Source organism: Schistocerca nitens, chromosome 2 (genome assembly GCF_023898315.1).
Source record: "Schistocerca nitens isolate TAMUIC-IGC-003100 chromosome 2, iqSchNite1.1, whole genome shotgun sequence".
Lineage (NCBI taxonomy): Eukaryota > Metazoa > Arthropoda > Insecta > Orthoptera > Acrididae > Schistocerca > Schistocerca nitens.
In genome coordinates this window covers 268,788,114-268,803,340 of record NC_064615.1, presented here as the reverse complement: position 1 = coordinate 268,803,340, position 15,227 = coordinate 268,788,114, and the positions used below count along the sequence as shown (strand labels likewise).

At 36.9% G+C, this 15,227-nt stretch overlaps 1 protein-coding gene across 1 annotated transcript in view; it reads right to left on the bottom strand.

Moving 5' to 3' along the window:
- Positions 1 to 15,227, bottom strand: part of LOC126236010 (ryanodine receptor) — a 702,826-nt gene that overhangs the window by 219,601 nt on the left and 467,998 nt on the right. Inside the window, exons 52-55 of the mRNA XM_049945018.1 lie at positions 7,281 to 7,481; positions 6,818 to 7,096; positions 3,399 to 3,619; positions 1,001 to 1,091 (exon numbers count right to left, since the gene is read on the bottom strand). Coding sequence (XP_049800975.1) covers positions 1,001 to 1,091; positions 3,399 to 3,619; positions 6,818 to 7,096; positions 7,281 to 7,481 — 792 coding nt within the window. The remainder of the gene's footprint in view (positions 1 to 1,000; positions 1,092 to 3,398; positions 3,620 to 6,817; positions 7,097 to 7,280; positions 7,482 to 15,227) is intronic.

Genomic DNA, 15,227 nt, shown 5'->3' with positions numbered 1-15,227 from the left:
CACTTCCACAGTGAGCATGAAGTGTGCTTTATCTCTCCATAAAAATTTCCAAAGCCACATGTCATCAACTTCAAGCCTTGCAAGAAATGTAAGAGCAAAGTTTACTCAAATATTTGTGTCATGTGGCAAAAATTGGTGAGTAATGTGAAATATGTACAGATACCATTTCACAATTGTTCGCAACACTTTTTGAATGGTGGATCACGGAATGTTACACTGTCATGACACAGCTCTTGCACAGCTTGAAGTTCACGCATTAGGTCCAGCAGTCTCAGTCATGGCAACAATAACTTCTTCAACATTTTGTGGCCTCTCCCAGGAGCAATCTACCAGTTAATTTGAACTTTGAATTATGTTCTTCAATGCTTGTGCAGAAAGAGGACCTCTCCACATTCCTTTGATGCAATGATATTCATGAAGAGGAGCAGCACTATCATTGTTGTCCTGTTAAAATAGCTTTATGAGTGAAGCCCTGCTCACTTTGTCCAGACCTATGTTGACTGTTTGCAATTATAATGCACACTGATACTTGGGTTTCAACCCTAAGTCACCACATCAGTACTGGCACCTAATGGCAAGTCATGACATTAACGCTACTAACAATGGAAATCCTGCAGCAGACAGTCTGAACATCATTACTATAAAGTTGGGTACAACTACATTGGTTCAAGTAGGAAAAGTTTAATTAAAGCCACACTGTATATTCAGGCTATGGGTGAGTATGGGTGATAAAATTTTTCAGAACTATAAAATTGCTGTTTAGCAATCAGCAAACTAGAGGCTGCCCAGTACAGTCATATAGGACCATGAAATTACATCTGGCAATCACAGTTTGAATTTATCAGTGTTATGCCACTCAAGACTGTACAGTTAAAGAGTGCACAATTTTGAAGGGTCTTTCAACTGTTGCTTGTTATGACACAGCTTCTGATGGTGTCAAAATTTAAAAAAATACATTCTGCAGCACTAAAAACTGCCTTCACAAATTAAAAATACTTACCCTTAATGCTACTGTGGTGTATTCAGACAATCTTGACACATCAACTGTCAACTTTCTCAGTAGTTTCAAGAGCATGCTTGGCTGCATTTGGCTAGAAGCAAAAATACAAATTATCAAATAATGTAACATTCTAGAAATATAAAAGCATAGTTAGTTAGTAATGTATTTTTCTACATTTTTGTGATAAAAAAATATTGCAGAATTATCAGATATTTATCAACAAATTATGTTATTTTTATTCTTCATCTCTGCAGGCCTGAGGCATACAGAAAACTGCAGGCTCATTGGAGTCAAGAGTTTTTAAGGAAATGAGGATCTTCAGAAAACAGCCCCTCTCCCACCAAAAAAAATGAACAGCTTTACAGCAAAATACACAGCACTATTTCAGACAAAGATAAATAATTTACCTCAACACAGAAAAATGCTGACAGAAAAAGCTCTAAGGGCTAACAGAGGTCTGAGTTCACACAGCATTTTTATATAACTTTATTATACAATTTGGATCACACCATGTATATGGCTATAACTATTACTAACAGTGCCAATCAGCAAATAATGATGACAGGATGTAACATATTTTATTTTGAGCCATTTTTTGAATTACAAGCCCAGATATGTTATGTACATAGGTCAGGCACTGCAGTAGTCACCTTCATTCTACTTACTGATTAAAAGAAAATATAAAATGCAACTGGCCAGTAACTGCGTGTGTGAATGATTTATGTATACGCATAACAACTGACTAAAGATGTAGGGCTTTTTGGCAAAATTCGCGCACACACACACACACACACACACACACACACACATATAAAAACAAAGATGATGTGACTTACCAAATGAAAGCGCTGGCAGGTCGACAGACACACAAACAAACACAAACATACACACAAAATTCAAGCTTTCGCAACAAACTGTTGCCTGAATTTTGTGTGTATGTTTGTGTTTGTTTGTGTGTCTGTTGACCTGCCAGTGCTTTCATTTGGTAAGTCACATCATCTTTGTTTTTAGATATATTTTTCCTACATGGAATGTTTCCCTCTATTATAACCATATCATTATATATATATCTAAAAACAAAGATGATGTGACTTACCAAATGAAAGTGCTGGCAGGTCGACAGACACACAAACGAACACAAACATACACACAAAATTCAAGCTTTCGCAACAAACTGTTGCCTCATCAGGAAAGAGGGAAGGAGAGGGAAAGACGAAAGGATGTGGGTTTTAAGGGCGAGGGTAAGGAGTCATTCCAATCCCGGGAGCAGAAAGACTTACCTTAGGGGAAAAAAAGGACGGGTATACACTCGCACACACACACATATCCATCCACACATATACAGACACAAGCAGACATATTTAAAATATGGCATTCCATGTAAAAAGATATAGATGCTCTCCTAACTTAAAGCAGCCTTTTGATGGCTGCCATGACAACAAGCTACATTTTTCATGGTTGAAACTCCATGAAACTAGAAATACATAATCATCAGTCATAAACTACTTTACAGGCAGTGTTATGAAAAGGATAGACTGCTACGTGCCATATAGTGGAGATGTTGAGTCACAGATGGATACAACAAAAAGACTGGCAAAAAAGTAAACTTTCGGCCAAAAAGGCATGCATCGGAATTAGACAACATACATGCACACACACTCACACAAATGCAACTATCTCTCTCTCACACGCACATGTCCACAGTCTCTGGCTGCTGAGGCTACTACTGTAGAGTTCTTCCAAAAATGGAAAGGCTTGCTGTTTTCATTTAGCATTTGGTTTCTGAATTGGTGGAAGTATTGAAAAGGCTTCCAAAACCTTTCCAGTAAATCCAATGGGCACCACTCTAACAACGCAACAATATGTAAATACTACAAGCTACTATTTTAACATTAACTCAGCGCATCAGATTTTGTAACACTAAGTATTAGAAATACATCTGTTGTCACTTTCTCCAAAAATCATGTTGGAAAAAACATGAGAATTTTTTTTTATTTTATGTAAATTGTTCCATCAATGAACTAATCAATCAATCCTTCAACTGTACACACAAGACCCTAATAGGAAAATTGGAGCTAAAGTGGTTTCTTCCTCTACTACTCCCAATTTGGTCTTGCTTGTGAGACAGTCATTATCTGAATCTTTCGTAGTAAAAATGAAAGTAATTTTATTTATTTATTTATTTATTTATTATTTGTCCCGTAGATCAAATCAGTACAATGGCTTGTACAACTGATAATTTAAATAGTAAACATACATATCACCCAGATTAGTCACTATTAACAATGAGTATCATGGCTTTAGTATTTATTTAATGTCCATTTACACAAACAAAATGCCAATAAAACAACTTATGATCTATGAATTTAAAGCTATGTATTGTTCCTTTTTGACAAACCTGGTAAGAGCGACCAAGAAGTCAGACACAGCTTCCCTTTGGCCTTTGGTGAGCATCCTATTCTTGGAAAGACGATACACAGTATGCAATGTTGCATCCAGAAGGTTTGCATAGTTATCAGCCTCATTATAAAATTTAGAATGTTTGATGAGAAGTGGCAAAATAGAATTTCCTATGTAACGATTCATTGCTAAGGCCATGTCTGATTCATATCCGTCATTCTGAAAAGAAAAGAAAAAAAAAAATAAAAAAAATGTAGCTTCACTATTACATTCACTGACAGTTAAGAAAGTGTACTCTCTCTCTCTTGCCAGGCATATACTAGATTAACACTAATTCAGTTTTATGATAAAGTGCCTTTAAAATGGTTGCTAAGATAAACTATAAATAATCACAACTCTGAACAATTACAAGAAATAAGTATGGAAAAAGTAACTATGCAATGATGTCGAGAGGTCCACCTGTGGTAACTGGTAGCTGTGTCATTCTCTGCCATATGGCATCATTTGGAAGCAGGAAGGAGGGGCATGGGATCAGCTCCTCCTGCTCAATTGTTTAGTGCACCCTGTTACATTTCTCCAGTTAATGTTCAGAACTAAACCTGGGTCCTCTGCATGGCAGCCAGACACACTGACTGCTCAGCAAGGGAGAAGAGTGGTTAATAAAGTATGGCAATTTTATACATTCAGCTTCTGATCAGTCACCATTTCATGCTTTTGTTGTATGTCTTTCTTCACATCACTCGAGTGCACTCAACATCTTTGGCTGGATGTGTAAAGCTTATTTCTCCAGTTATTTTCAGTAAGAAATATCTACAAGTCATAGTTGGAATTGGTCAACTAATACAAGTACCTGGGCGTAACACATTGTAGGATTGTGAAATGGAATAATCATATAAGCTCAGTCATAGGTAAAGCAGCTGGCAGACTGCAATTCATTGATAGAATACTAGGAAACTGCACACAAAATATTTGTGTGACCCATCCAAAAATACCACTCAAGTATGTGGAAACCATACCAAATAGGACTAAGGCCATATTGAACAGATACAAAGAAGGATAGCATGAATGGTTACAGGTTTGTTCCACCCATGGGAGAGTATCATAGAGATGCTGAAGAAACTGAACTGCCATACTCTTGAATATAGATACCAATTATCCCATGAAAACTTATGTAGAAAGTTTCTAGAACAAGCATTAAGTGATGAATCTAGGAATACATTACAACCATCTATGTATTGTTCCCATAGGGGTCACGAAGACAGTATAAGACTAATTACAGCATGCACACAGGCATTTAAGGAATCATTCTTCCCGCAATACATACGTGAATGAAATGGGAGAAAGCGTTATTAATGGTACAACAGGATATACCCTCTTCCATGTACTTCACAGTGGTTTGCAGAGTATAGATGAGGATGTAGATAGTAGACACAGCAATGAAGTGAAAAGTAAGATGAATATTTTTTTATCTCCAAAATGTGAGCCCAGTGACTTAATCATTGTGTTACCTAACTCAGTCCAATTACCAGCACTGAATTTACATAATGACTGTACTCTGTACAGCAACAAGAGTTACTAAAGCTAAAGTAAACACAAAAAAACTGATAGATTTTTAGAATTCAGAATATTCATCAACTGAGAAGAAAATGAAGAAAACAGCAAGTGCAGAAAGTTGGGAAAATGACTAAGTAAATTTGTTCTCTGCTCAGTTCTTGAAAATTATATTTGGTTCTAAGGGTTTTATATCTTTATACTCTTTTTGTGAGTTAATTTTTTGTTGTTGTTACAGATTATCCTACTAAGAATAAAATTTTTGCCATATTACCACAAAAATGTGACTAAAATGTGTTCACAGCAAAAACATCTAATAACAATTATATCAAAACAGTATATTTTACAGATAAAGCATGCAAAGTGGTGAATGCAAGTGTCATTAGTCTAACTGCAGGAGAGATTTTATTTTTATAAAAAAGACAATGAAATAGCATGTATTCCCACTACATAGTAATATAAATCTACTTGGCATGACCTTGTGTTTCCCAGCGAGTCGAAATAGTCAAAAGTTCTCAGATTTCCAAACAGATGAGTTTTATACTATGGTGCAATGTTTCTGTAAGTACCACTCCAATTGCATCCTGGAAAAATGTCAAATCGGTGTCTGTCAGTATTGTTTTTATGTAGCTGGTGCTGGGCGGTAGTCTGACCCTTCCCACTGACTCTAGGGTCAGAGGGATGGGGAGGAGTGGGAGGTAGAAAATAGCTGTGCCCGAGTCCTGGCATGGTCAATTTGGCTTCACCCCATGTGCCACCTGGAAGCCGCTCGGCTGGGGAAGCTCACAGTGTATTGTGACCAGTATCGAGTTCCAAGCAAATCACAGTTGGCAGTCTCTGCTTTTGCTTTAAGGGTCATCACTGCTTCTAATTTTGGTGACTTCCTTTGTTATATCATGTTGCAGGTTTGTAAGCACTTAGGACTTGTGATTTGTAATGGTTAGCCAGAAATGAACTCTAAATTTAAACACACACAATTGAAGTTAGAACAATTTTCAGTAGTTTACTGGAACTATTCATTAGTTAATGTAGTATACTGCTGTGAACTTTCAAATTAAATGCTTTAATGCTGTTATTGCATTTGATCTGCTTAAAAAGGAATCAATAAATATTGATTTATTTAACTCAAAATGGTAGTTAGTTATGAACATTATTTATCTTACAATGCACTAATGTATTGCTTGGCCTCAACATGTGAAACTAGCCATGTATTCTGAAACCCACAAATAGTTTTAAACCAGTGTTTATTCATTTTATTTTTTATGACAGTTTATTATTATTATTATTCCACACAGTTAAGATACATGTGGTTGGTCTCTCTTCTGGGATCAACAATTTGTAATTATGTATTTTACAATACAAATGCACCCTGCACAGAACTCTGTACCATTCAAATGAAACATATGGCCTCAGACAAAAGGATAAATCAGCAGTTGCTTTATGCAGCTTGGACAAGCACCATATGTTTGATTTTGAATAGAGCAGAGCACTGGGCAGGGCTACTGGATTTTGGGACAATACAATAAAGGAGAGAAGGTAGACCACCCCTCAACACTGCCCAGCAAAGAAAATCCAAACCTCATTCAAATTCGTCAACAGAAGATGACGGTGGTGATACTCATTGAAATATTACACCATTTTGACAAACACACTATCTGGAAATCTCAGAACTTTACATTATTAGATGTCTTTGGCTTTTCATTCTATAGATAATTAATAAGATATGGATTAATTTGGAAAAATACTGAAACATGCAGTACTCACTGCAATTGGTTACTATAAATGATGCAGTTATTTGATAAAAACCACAAAGAATTATTACATATCTGAAAAAAGAAAAAAAAAAAAAAAGGCACTACAACTTACCCTATCCAGCATAGTTGCTGCTCTGAGATCAGGAAGAAAAGCTTCCTCCAGTAGCCTGAAGAAAAGTTCTTGTGTCTCAATGCCATAAACTCTCTCCAGGAACAAAACAATGCTCTGTTTATTTGCTGGTATAAGGCCAGATGGCATGTCACTCTTTGGCCTTTCTTCTCCAGCTGCTGGATTTTGCAGTGTAAACTTTAAACTCAGAACACCCTGAAGATCCTCAAGAGGAACTAAAGACCTTAAAATTGCCCGAGCTCTGAGGGACTCATTCTTTCCCTGTAATGAAGAAATAAATATTACTAACATTCAAAACAAACAAAATTCCAGAAAAAAATTAATTAATTAATAAAATCTTTGAAAATGCTGTCTCAAAAAGGTAAGAGTGGTCTGAAAATAAATTCACTTACATTTATCTACTTTATTATGCTACATTTTAACAACTTATTATACAATATCTTACCTGCAGAATCACAGATGAATCTGGAGCACATCGTCCAAGCAGATCTACCAGTGTACAATAGAAATTAAGAATTGCAGCACCAGTATCTATATAATCTTCATCATCTTCACTTTCTGGTAAAGGATGCTCAAACTGCATCACTGTCATAGTTCCTTCTGTCTCATCCATTACTTTTCTTCTATCAGCAATGCGCTCTGACATCTGCATTGGAAAACAATGAAATGGTCCTTAATAGTAATAACCATCAAGTAGTTTATTTGTAGAAAAATTGGACAAACCATGTACATTGTATGCTACATTATTAATAGAAGTAATTTCTTTCATGCCTTAAAAGAGGTGAATGATTCTATTGTTTGACAAAAGTAGTACTTCCTGCAGGTAAGCTATAATGTATGAATAGAGATAGAATGCTTATAAACTTGAGAAGTATTAAACTGGAAGTTCAAGGTACAGCATTTGACAAAGACTGATGGTTTTAGAGCAGTCAATTGCCGTATTTACTCGAATCTAAGCCGCACTCGAATCTAAGCTGCACCTGACAAATGAGACTCGAAATCAAGGAAAAAAATTTTTCCCGAATCTAAGCCGCACCTGAAATTTGAGACTCGAAATTCAAGGGGAGAGAAAAGTTTTAGGTCGCACCTCCAAATCGAAACAAAGTTCGTCTAGTTGCAATATGAGACACAATTTAGGTCGAATGAATTACGATACAGCTGCAGTAGTTTGGTTCGAGTCGTAAGCTTAGCAGTTACGGTTTACCAGGTAGCCATTGCTACGCGTCACGCGCTCCATCCGTATTTATACGGATATCCTTCCTTTTTCACGTGCTTCGTCTGGTTTGAATTGATTGCTTATTTTTCTTTAATCTGATAAGTGCCGTTCTCTTTGTTATAGGTGTTTACATCACTCCAAGCTGAAAATGCATTACTGCACTGTGTCATGCATTGTTTGTCGCATTCTGATAGTGCATGTTTACGGCTTGTCGCCCCTCGCGGCGTGGCTTGCTTTTGTGCCCGCTACCGCCGCTTACAAATAAGAAATAGAGAGGAGTCGTCTCATTAGCGAAACATTTGTTGTTACTTACACTACTGCTTTCTTTGATAATGATCAACAAGAACCAAATAACAGACTGCGTATGATAGATGATATTCTGAACGAAATTGTAGCGAAAATTTTTCTCCATTCCAAAATCTTTGCAGGCGCCTCTTTAGTTCATTACATTCTGCACAGAAATTAGAGTCATCTTAGATTTAAAAATCTAGTCAGTTGCCGTGCTTCATTTCTGTCTGTATCACTATCAGGCATAAGAATAATACGAATATAAACATGACATGATATGTATATTCTTGTGCGTTTGCTGTTGTCTCACTCTAGTTTCGTAGTTTATTAGGCAGACAGGATTTAAATGAGATAGTAGCAAACACGAAACAATACATGGCAAAATGTTTATATTCGTATTAATCTTATGGCGAAGAGAATACTACATGTGATTCACAATTCATAAAAGCTCCTAATAGCAACCATCTCTTCTCACAGGTAGGAAAAAATTCAGAACGTAGAGTTGGCCATATTGACAAACATCCCAAACAGTCTTGCCAGTCGGATTTTCGTAGTACATTGAAATGCTGCTACATTCGAAGATCAACAATACAGAATTTGTATTTACTTCGTTGGATAATGTACCAAAATGCAGTGGTCGAAACTCTGGGCGGAGGAAAAAGGCTCGTCTTCCACTTTTTTTTTAAATTTATTTACTGACGCAGAGATTTTGGTGCCAGTATTTATCTTTGTGCCTACAAAGCATGCCTGTGTGGCGCTACATATACTCGACGGCAGAAGTTAGTTGTGGCGGCACCCACCAACATTTTTCAGAACTCCCGCTTGCTTTGCACTCGATTCTAAGCCGCAGGTGGTTTTTTGGATTACAAAAACTGGAAAAAAAGTGCGGCTTAGATTCGAGTAAATACGGTATAGTCATATTGCAGACTGACTGAAGAATATGAACTTAAAAAATTAATAAAACAGGCTTACAGGTGTATACCCACCATTTTGCATCAAAGATATATTTATCTACAGCTTGCATCAATACTGAGAATATGTTTGTTTTGCTTTTAAGGAGAGGTGAGAGAGGAAATGCTGATGTAATCCATGATCGGCATTGTTGCAACATTTAGCTTCACCGCACAATGATGATGGGTCAAGTATGCTTTACAGTAGTTTTTTGCAGAAACTGATGTAATTGTGATGTAATGGCACTGTGAAGGCAATTGGGAATGAGGCTATTGATTTGTCAATTGCTACAGTGCCAAGTTGATGTTTATGGATGCGTTAGTGACAGGAGAATCTCAGTTCTAGCAAGAACTCTTTAGTGTAATATGTTTATGGTTGCACAACATGTGAAATATTTGTGATAAGGAAGAATAGGAATGCTATTCCTCATTGTTTCGCTTGCAACAGTTTAAGCCGTCCTCTTAGGTTCCTGCCCAACCACACACTTGGAGATCGCCACACATTCAGAAATAAACAGCAAAGTATTTGTGACAAGGAACAATATGAATTTTATTGCTGCTCATTTCACTCAAAGGAATGTAGGCTGTCCTCTTAGGTTCCTGCCTAACCACACATTCGAAAATAAACAGGCATACATTTATTTTATCCTTCATTCTCTAATCAGACAGAAATGGTAAATGACAAAGAATATTGCAGAACATATTGTATTACATTCATAACAAAGTTCCAGAACATGATAACAATGCTAAGTTGAAAAAAGAAAGAAAATGTTAACTTGCAGCGAGCTGCGAACCTGTAACCTCGAACGCAGCTAACCATGATGTTATCCCTCATGCTACAGTTTACTCCTCTTAATTTTGTATGGTACATTAGTAATTATAAAATCTCTTTAAGCCTTTCATCACTGATGTTTTATTACAATTAATGATAATGATAAGTTTGATAATGATAATGATAAGTTTGATGTTGTGATACACTTTCAATAGGCCGTTGCTTTGAAACAGCATACTGGGCATATACCTCGCCACTATGGAGGAAATGAATAATCAAAATGCACACAGCACACACAGGGGCTGTTCACAAGCACTCACTAAAGTTGACAGTTGAAAGCCCACTAGTGACAAAAAGTAGTGTGAAGTTGACTGGCTAAAAACATGCACTCCAACATTAGATTCTGACACCCTTCACCGTACTTCACAGTTTTCAGTTTAATTCACCATGTTCATCAATTTTTGCTTTTTTCTGGGTGAACACAAAGGAAAGATGTCTCAAAAATGTGTGTTTTGATGTATAATTTGCAGTCGTAGTATGTCAGGAAATAGCTTGATTGCCTTGTTCCCAGATACCAATTTCAATTTTTTGATGAGTTTTTACTTGCTGTTAAACATCCACGATTTTTTAAGAACTCATGAAATTCATTACCACAAATTGTTGTATAAACATTGTATTGTATGTTTAATTTACTTCACTTATAAAGACTTGATACAATGTATTGGTAAGGATTATGATTTTTAATCATACATGCCAATTACATACGTTTTTGCTCGTGTTTCGGGGGTTTTAACGTTTTCCTCAATTCTGCATTTTCCTCAATTTTCCGTTTTCTCAGCCTGGACAGCACAAAAACATAAAACAGGGGTTCCACCGTAAATGTTACTCAAGAAGTGAACTACAGTTTTGCTATGAATGATATAAAACAAATTATGTTTTTTATGGGTTGAAAAAATATCTCTAAAAAATAGAGGATGTCATTTGAGAATAGCTACTTAATGAAACTGATGTAAATGCCATAAAGCTCCAAGTATTGGACTCTGTAGAGCACCTCTGTAATACAGCTCAAGTTAAGGCTGTCAGCTAAGGTTAGGACATCTCATCTGCTCTTTTTGTCTCTGATTTATTTCATGTACAAAGGTGCACTTGAAACTTACTATAAAGAAACTTCTAAAGAAACAAATATTACTGCATAACAGGTGTAAAACAAAGCCTAGGGCTTTAGATACACAGATCCTGAATGAAACACCTTTGGATGTCGAGAGAACAACACGTGATGCCTTCAGTGACTCTATGATTACGATTGCAGAATATTGTCACATGGTATTTCACAAAACCCAAAGAAATTCTGGTCATATGTAAATGCTGTTAGTGGCACCAGCAAAGAAAAATATGAAATCCTTAGCTCCATTTTCAAATGTTCCTTTTCAAAGAAAAACCCACGAGAATTGGCCCAATTTAACCCTCATACCACTGGAAAGGTGAATGAAGTAAGTATTAGTGTAGTGTCAGTGGTGTTGAGAAACAGCTGAAATCTTTAAAATTGAACAAAGCTCCAGGGCCGATGAAATCCCTGTCAGATTATATACTGAATTTGTGGAGTTAGCCCGTCTCCTAACTAAAATCTATTGTAGAGCCCTTGAACAAAAACTTGTGCCCAGTTCTTGGAAAAAAAGTGCAGGTCACACCTGTCTACAAGAAGAGTAGTAGTAGTGATCCACAAAACTACTGTCCGGTATCCTAGACATCGATTTGTTGTAGAGTCTTAGAACATATTCTGAGCTCAAATATAATGAGGTATCAGTATTTCTTTATTTCTGAAAAGCATTTGACTCAGTACCACACCTATGTTTATTGTCAAAAGTACAATCATATGGGATATAAAGTGAAATTTGTCACTTGACTGAGGACTTTTTGGTAGGGAAGATGCAGCATGTTATCTTCGATGGAGAGTCATCGTCAGATGTTCGGGTGTGCCCGAGGGAATTATGTTGGGATCCTTGCAGTTAATGTTGTATATTAATAACCTTGCAGACAATATTAATAGTAACATCAGACTTTTTTTGCAGATGATGCAATTATCTATAATGACATACTATCTGAAAGAAGTGTATAAACATTCAGTTAGCTCTCAAAATATTTCAAAGTGATGCAAAGATTGGCAAAGATTTTGAATATTTAGAAATGTAAAACTGTGCACCCCAAAAAACAGAGTGTCACTGTTGGAATCAGCCAACTCATAAAAATATTTAGGTGTCACACTTTGCAGGGATATGAAATGCAACGATCACATAGGCTCAGTCAATTGTTACGCAGTGCAATCAATCTACAAAGAAGATTGCTTACAAATCACTTGTGCGACTGGTTTTAGAATATTTCTCAAGTGTGTGGAACCCATACCAAATAGGACTAAGAAGGGACACTGAATGTATACAGAGAAGGGCAGCACGAATGGTCACAGGTTTGTCTGATCCATGGGAGAATGTCACAGAGATACTGAAGAAATGGAACTGGCAGTTGAAGATAGAGATAAACTACCCAAAAACAGTCTATCAACAAAGTTTGAATAACCAGATTTAATAATGATTCTAGGAATATACTACAATCCCCTACATATCACTCACAGGGACTGTGAGGATAAGATCAGAATAATTACTGCACGCACAGAGGCATTCAGACAATCATATGTGAATGGAATGGAAAGAAACCCTAATAACTGGTACAGTGGGATGTACCATCTGCCAGGCATCTAATGGTGGTTTGTATAGTATAAATGTAGATATAATTGTAGATGTCGACATGTGCATGATGCTCTCCTTCAAATTTCTTTTTATTCAAAACCACTGACCTTTATTCCCTCTTTCACGTGACATACAAACATAGGCACCTTGCGGAGATGTCCAGAGTGATTAATTAGGCTGTGTTTGTTATCTCCACAAGGTGCCTATGTTCGTATGTCATGTGAAAGAGGGAATAAAGGTCAGTGGTTTTGAATAAAAAGAAATTTGATATCCTGTGGCATGTAACACTGTCGTGTTCCCCTGTTAAAAGTAAAAACTTAATCTGACTCACAGGTGTTACTAATCTTGTGATTTCATTAAAGCAAAAAGTCAAGTTTAAGATCTGTAAGAGTTTTTAGCTCCTGTTTATAAATATTGGTGGCACATTTCCCAACTGTAGATGAGATCACAAACAGCAAATGGAAAATGCAAGACGCGTTGCTTCCCGAGAGGGAAGGCGCGCTGGTCCCCAGCACAAATCCGCATGGCGGAACAGTGTCAAGGTCCAGTGTGCCGGCCAGCCTGTGGATGATTTTTAAGGTGGTTTTCCATCTGCCTCAGCTAATGCGGACTGGTTCCCCTTATTCCGCCTCAGTTACACTATGTCGGTGATCACTGCGCAAACACTGTCTCGACATATGCGTACACCATAATTACTCTGCGACACAAACAATTGGGGTTACACCTGTCTGGTATACCACGTTCCCGGGGGGAACCAGCGGAGGCCATACTGCACAATAAACCTGGGTTCGGTGTGGGGTGGTGGTGGGGTGGGTGGACTGCTGTGGCTTGTTGTGGGGTTGTGAACCACTCTGAGGGCTACAGTGGGACAAAGCCACTCCGTCATTTCTAGGTCCCCGGTTCAATACACAACACAATCAACAGACAGCTCAGAAGGAGATAACGTGCAGCACTTATTTGAACCTTTAAGTCTCTACTCTCATTCAAATCAAAAAGCAATATCAAAGGCTGACAAGTGCTTGCTAAGTCACATCTTCTGAAGTGTAGCTACACCTCCCCCTTATTCTCTAAATTAACCACTTGACTAACCTTGGTTCCTTACAACAAACAAAGATTATGTGGTTTTTAAATCAAATGACATTTTCAATGCCATCCTGAGTTAACGAAAGTTGTAATTTCATCTCATTTTTGGCAATAATGATTCCGATTTCAATTGTGCAATATGAAATTCCCTCCCCTTTATCCTTTTTTATTCAACTTTATGCTCGCTCTTAACCATATCTTACTTGAAACTTCCTGGCAGATTAAAACTGTGTGCCCGACCGAGACTCGAACTCGGGACCTTTGCCTTTCGCGGGCAAGTGCTCTACCATCCGAGCTACCGAAGCACGACTCACGCCCGGTACTCACAGCTTTACTTCTGCCAGTATCTCGTCTCCTACCTTCCAAACTTTACAGAAGCTCTCCTGCGAACCTTGCAGAACTGCAGAGCTTGTTAATGTATTTTTAAACTGTTGCTGAGATTTCTACTCACAACCTATTTCTATACAAATCAAATTTTAGTACTGAATGTACTAACTTTCTGTGTTTCTATATGTACTATATCAGCAATCAGACAGGCTAGAAAAGTACATAACTTTTGTGAAAATACTGGTTAAACCATTGGTAATGTTGCAAAGTAGGTACGTTTCAAGTGGGATGGCTCATTGAGGACATTATATCTTGGATGGACAGCTTCAGGTAGGAAAGTAGGCACATTTCACCCTGCATTTGGTTAACACTTGGGACACAAAACTGCTCTACTCCTCCAACCTCTGGTCCGACTACACTGTCTTCTATTCTTTATATATGATCTTGCCCCTAATCATCATCATCAACTTCATCCTTATTGCACACACTCTCCTAGCATATTACAGCTATGCTGTTTGTTGATCAAACAGTCCATGTACTGTAAGCTGTTCAATTAACTAATATGCCAGTAGAAACAGAATCACATACCATTTGATGTTTACATTTACCCCTGTTCTTAGATACAATATTCTACTATTTTGCTTCATGGTTTTTATGTAAGTGCATTATTATATTTTCAGGCATTTATGATATTATATTCTTTTCCAAATTTGTCTATAATATCATAACACATTTTACATAACTTTTATGAAATAAAGTACAGTACAAAAACTGGCTCATTTACAGATTTTACTTTGCACATTGATAAGAAAAATGTAATTTGTTTCTATTTATTTTATATAATTCATAACTAATGCAATATGCACTTGATTATTTTCCAGATTTAATTTACGTAATGTTAAATAGAAATTTCTTGCTCACTAAATAAAGAATTATTCACCTAATATTTTGAAAAATGTTTATGACATTATAGACAAATTTGAGAAAGAGTACATAATTTTGTTGCCAGACTTAT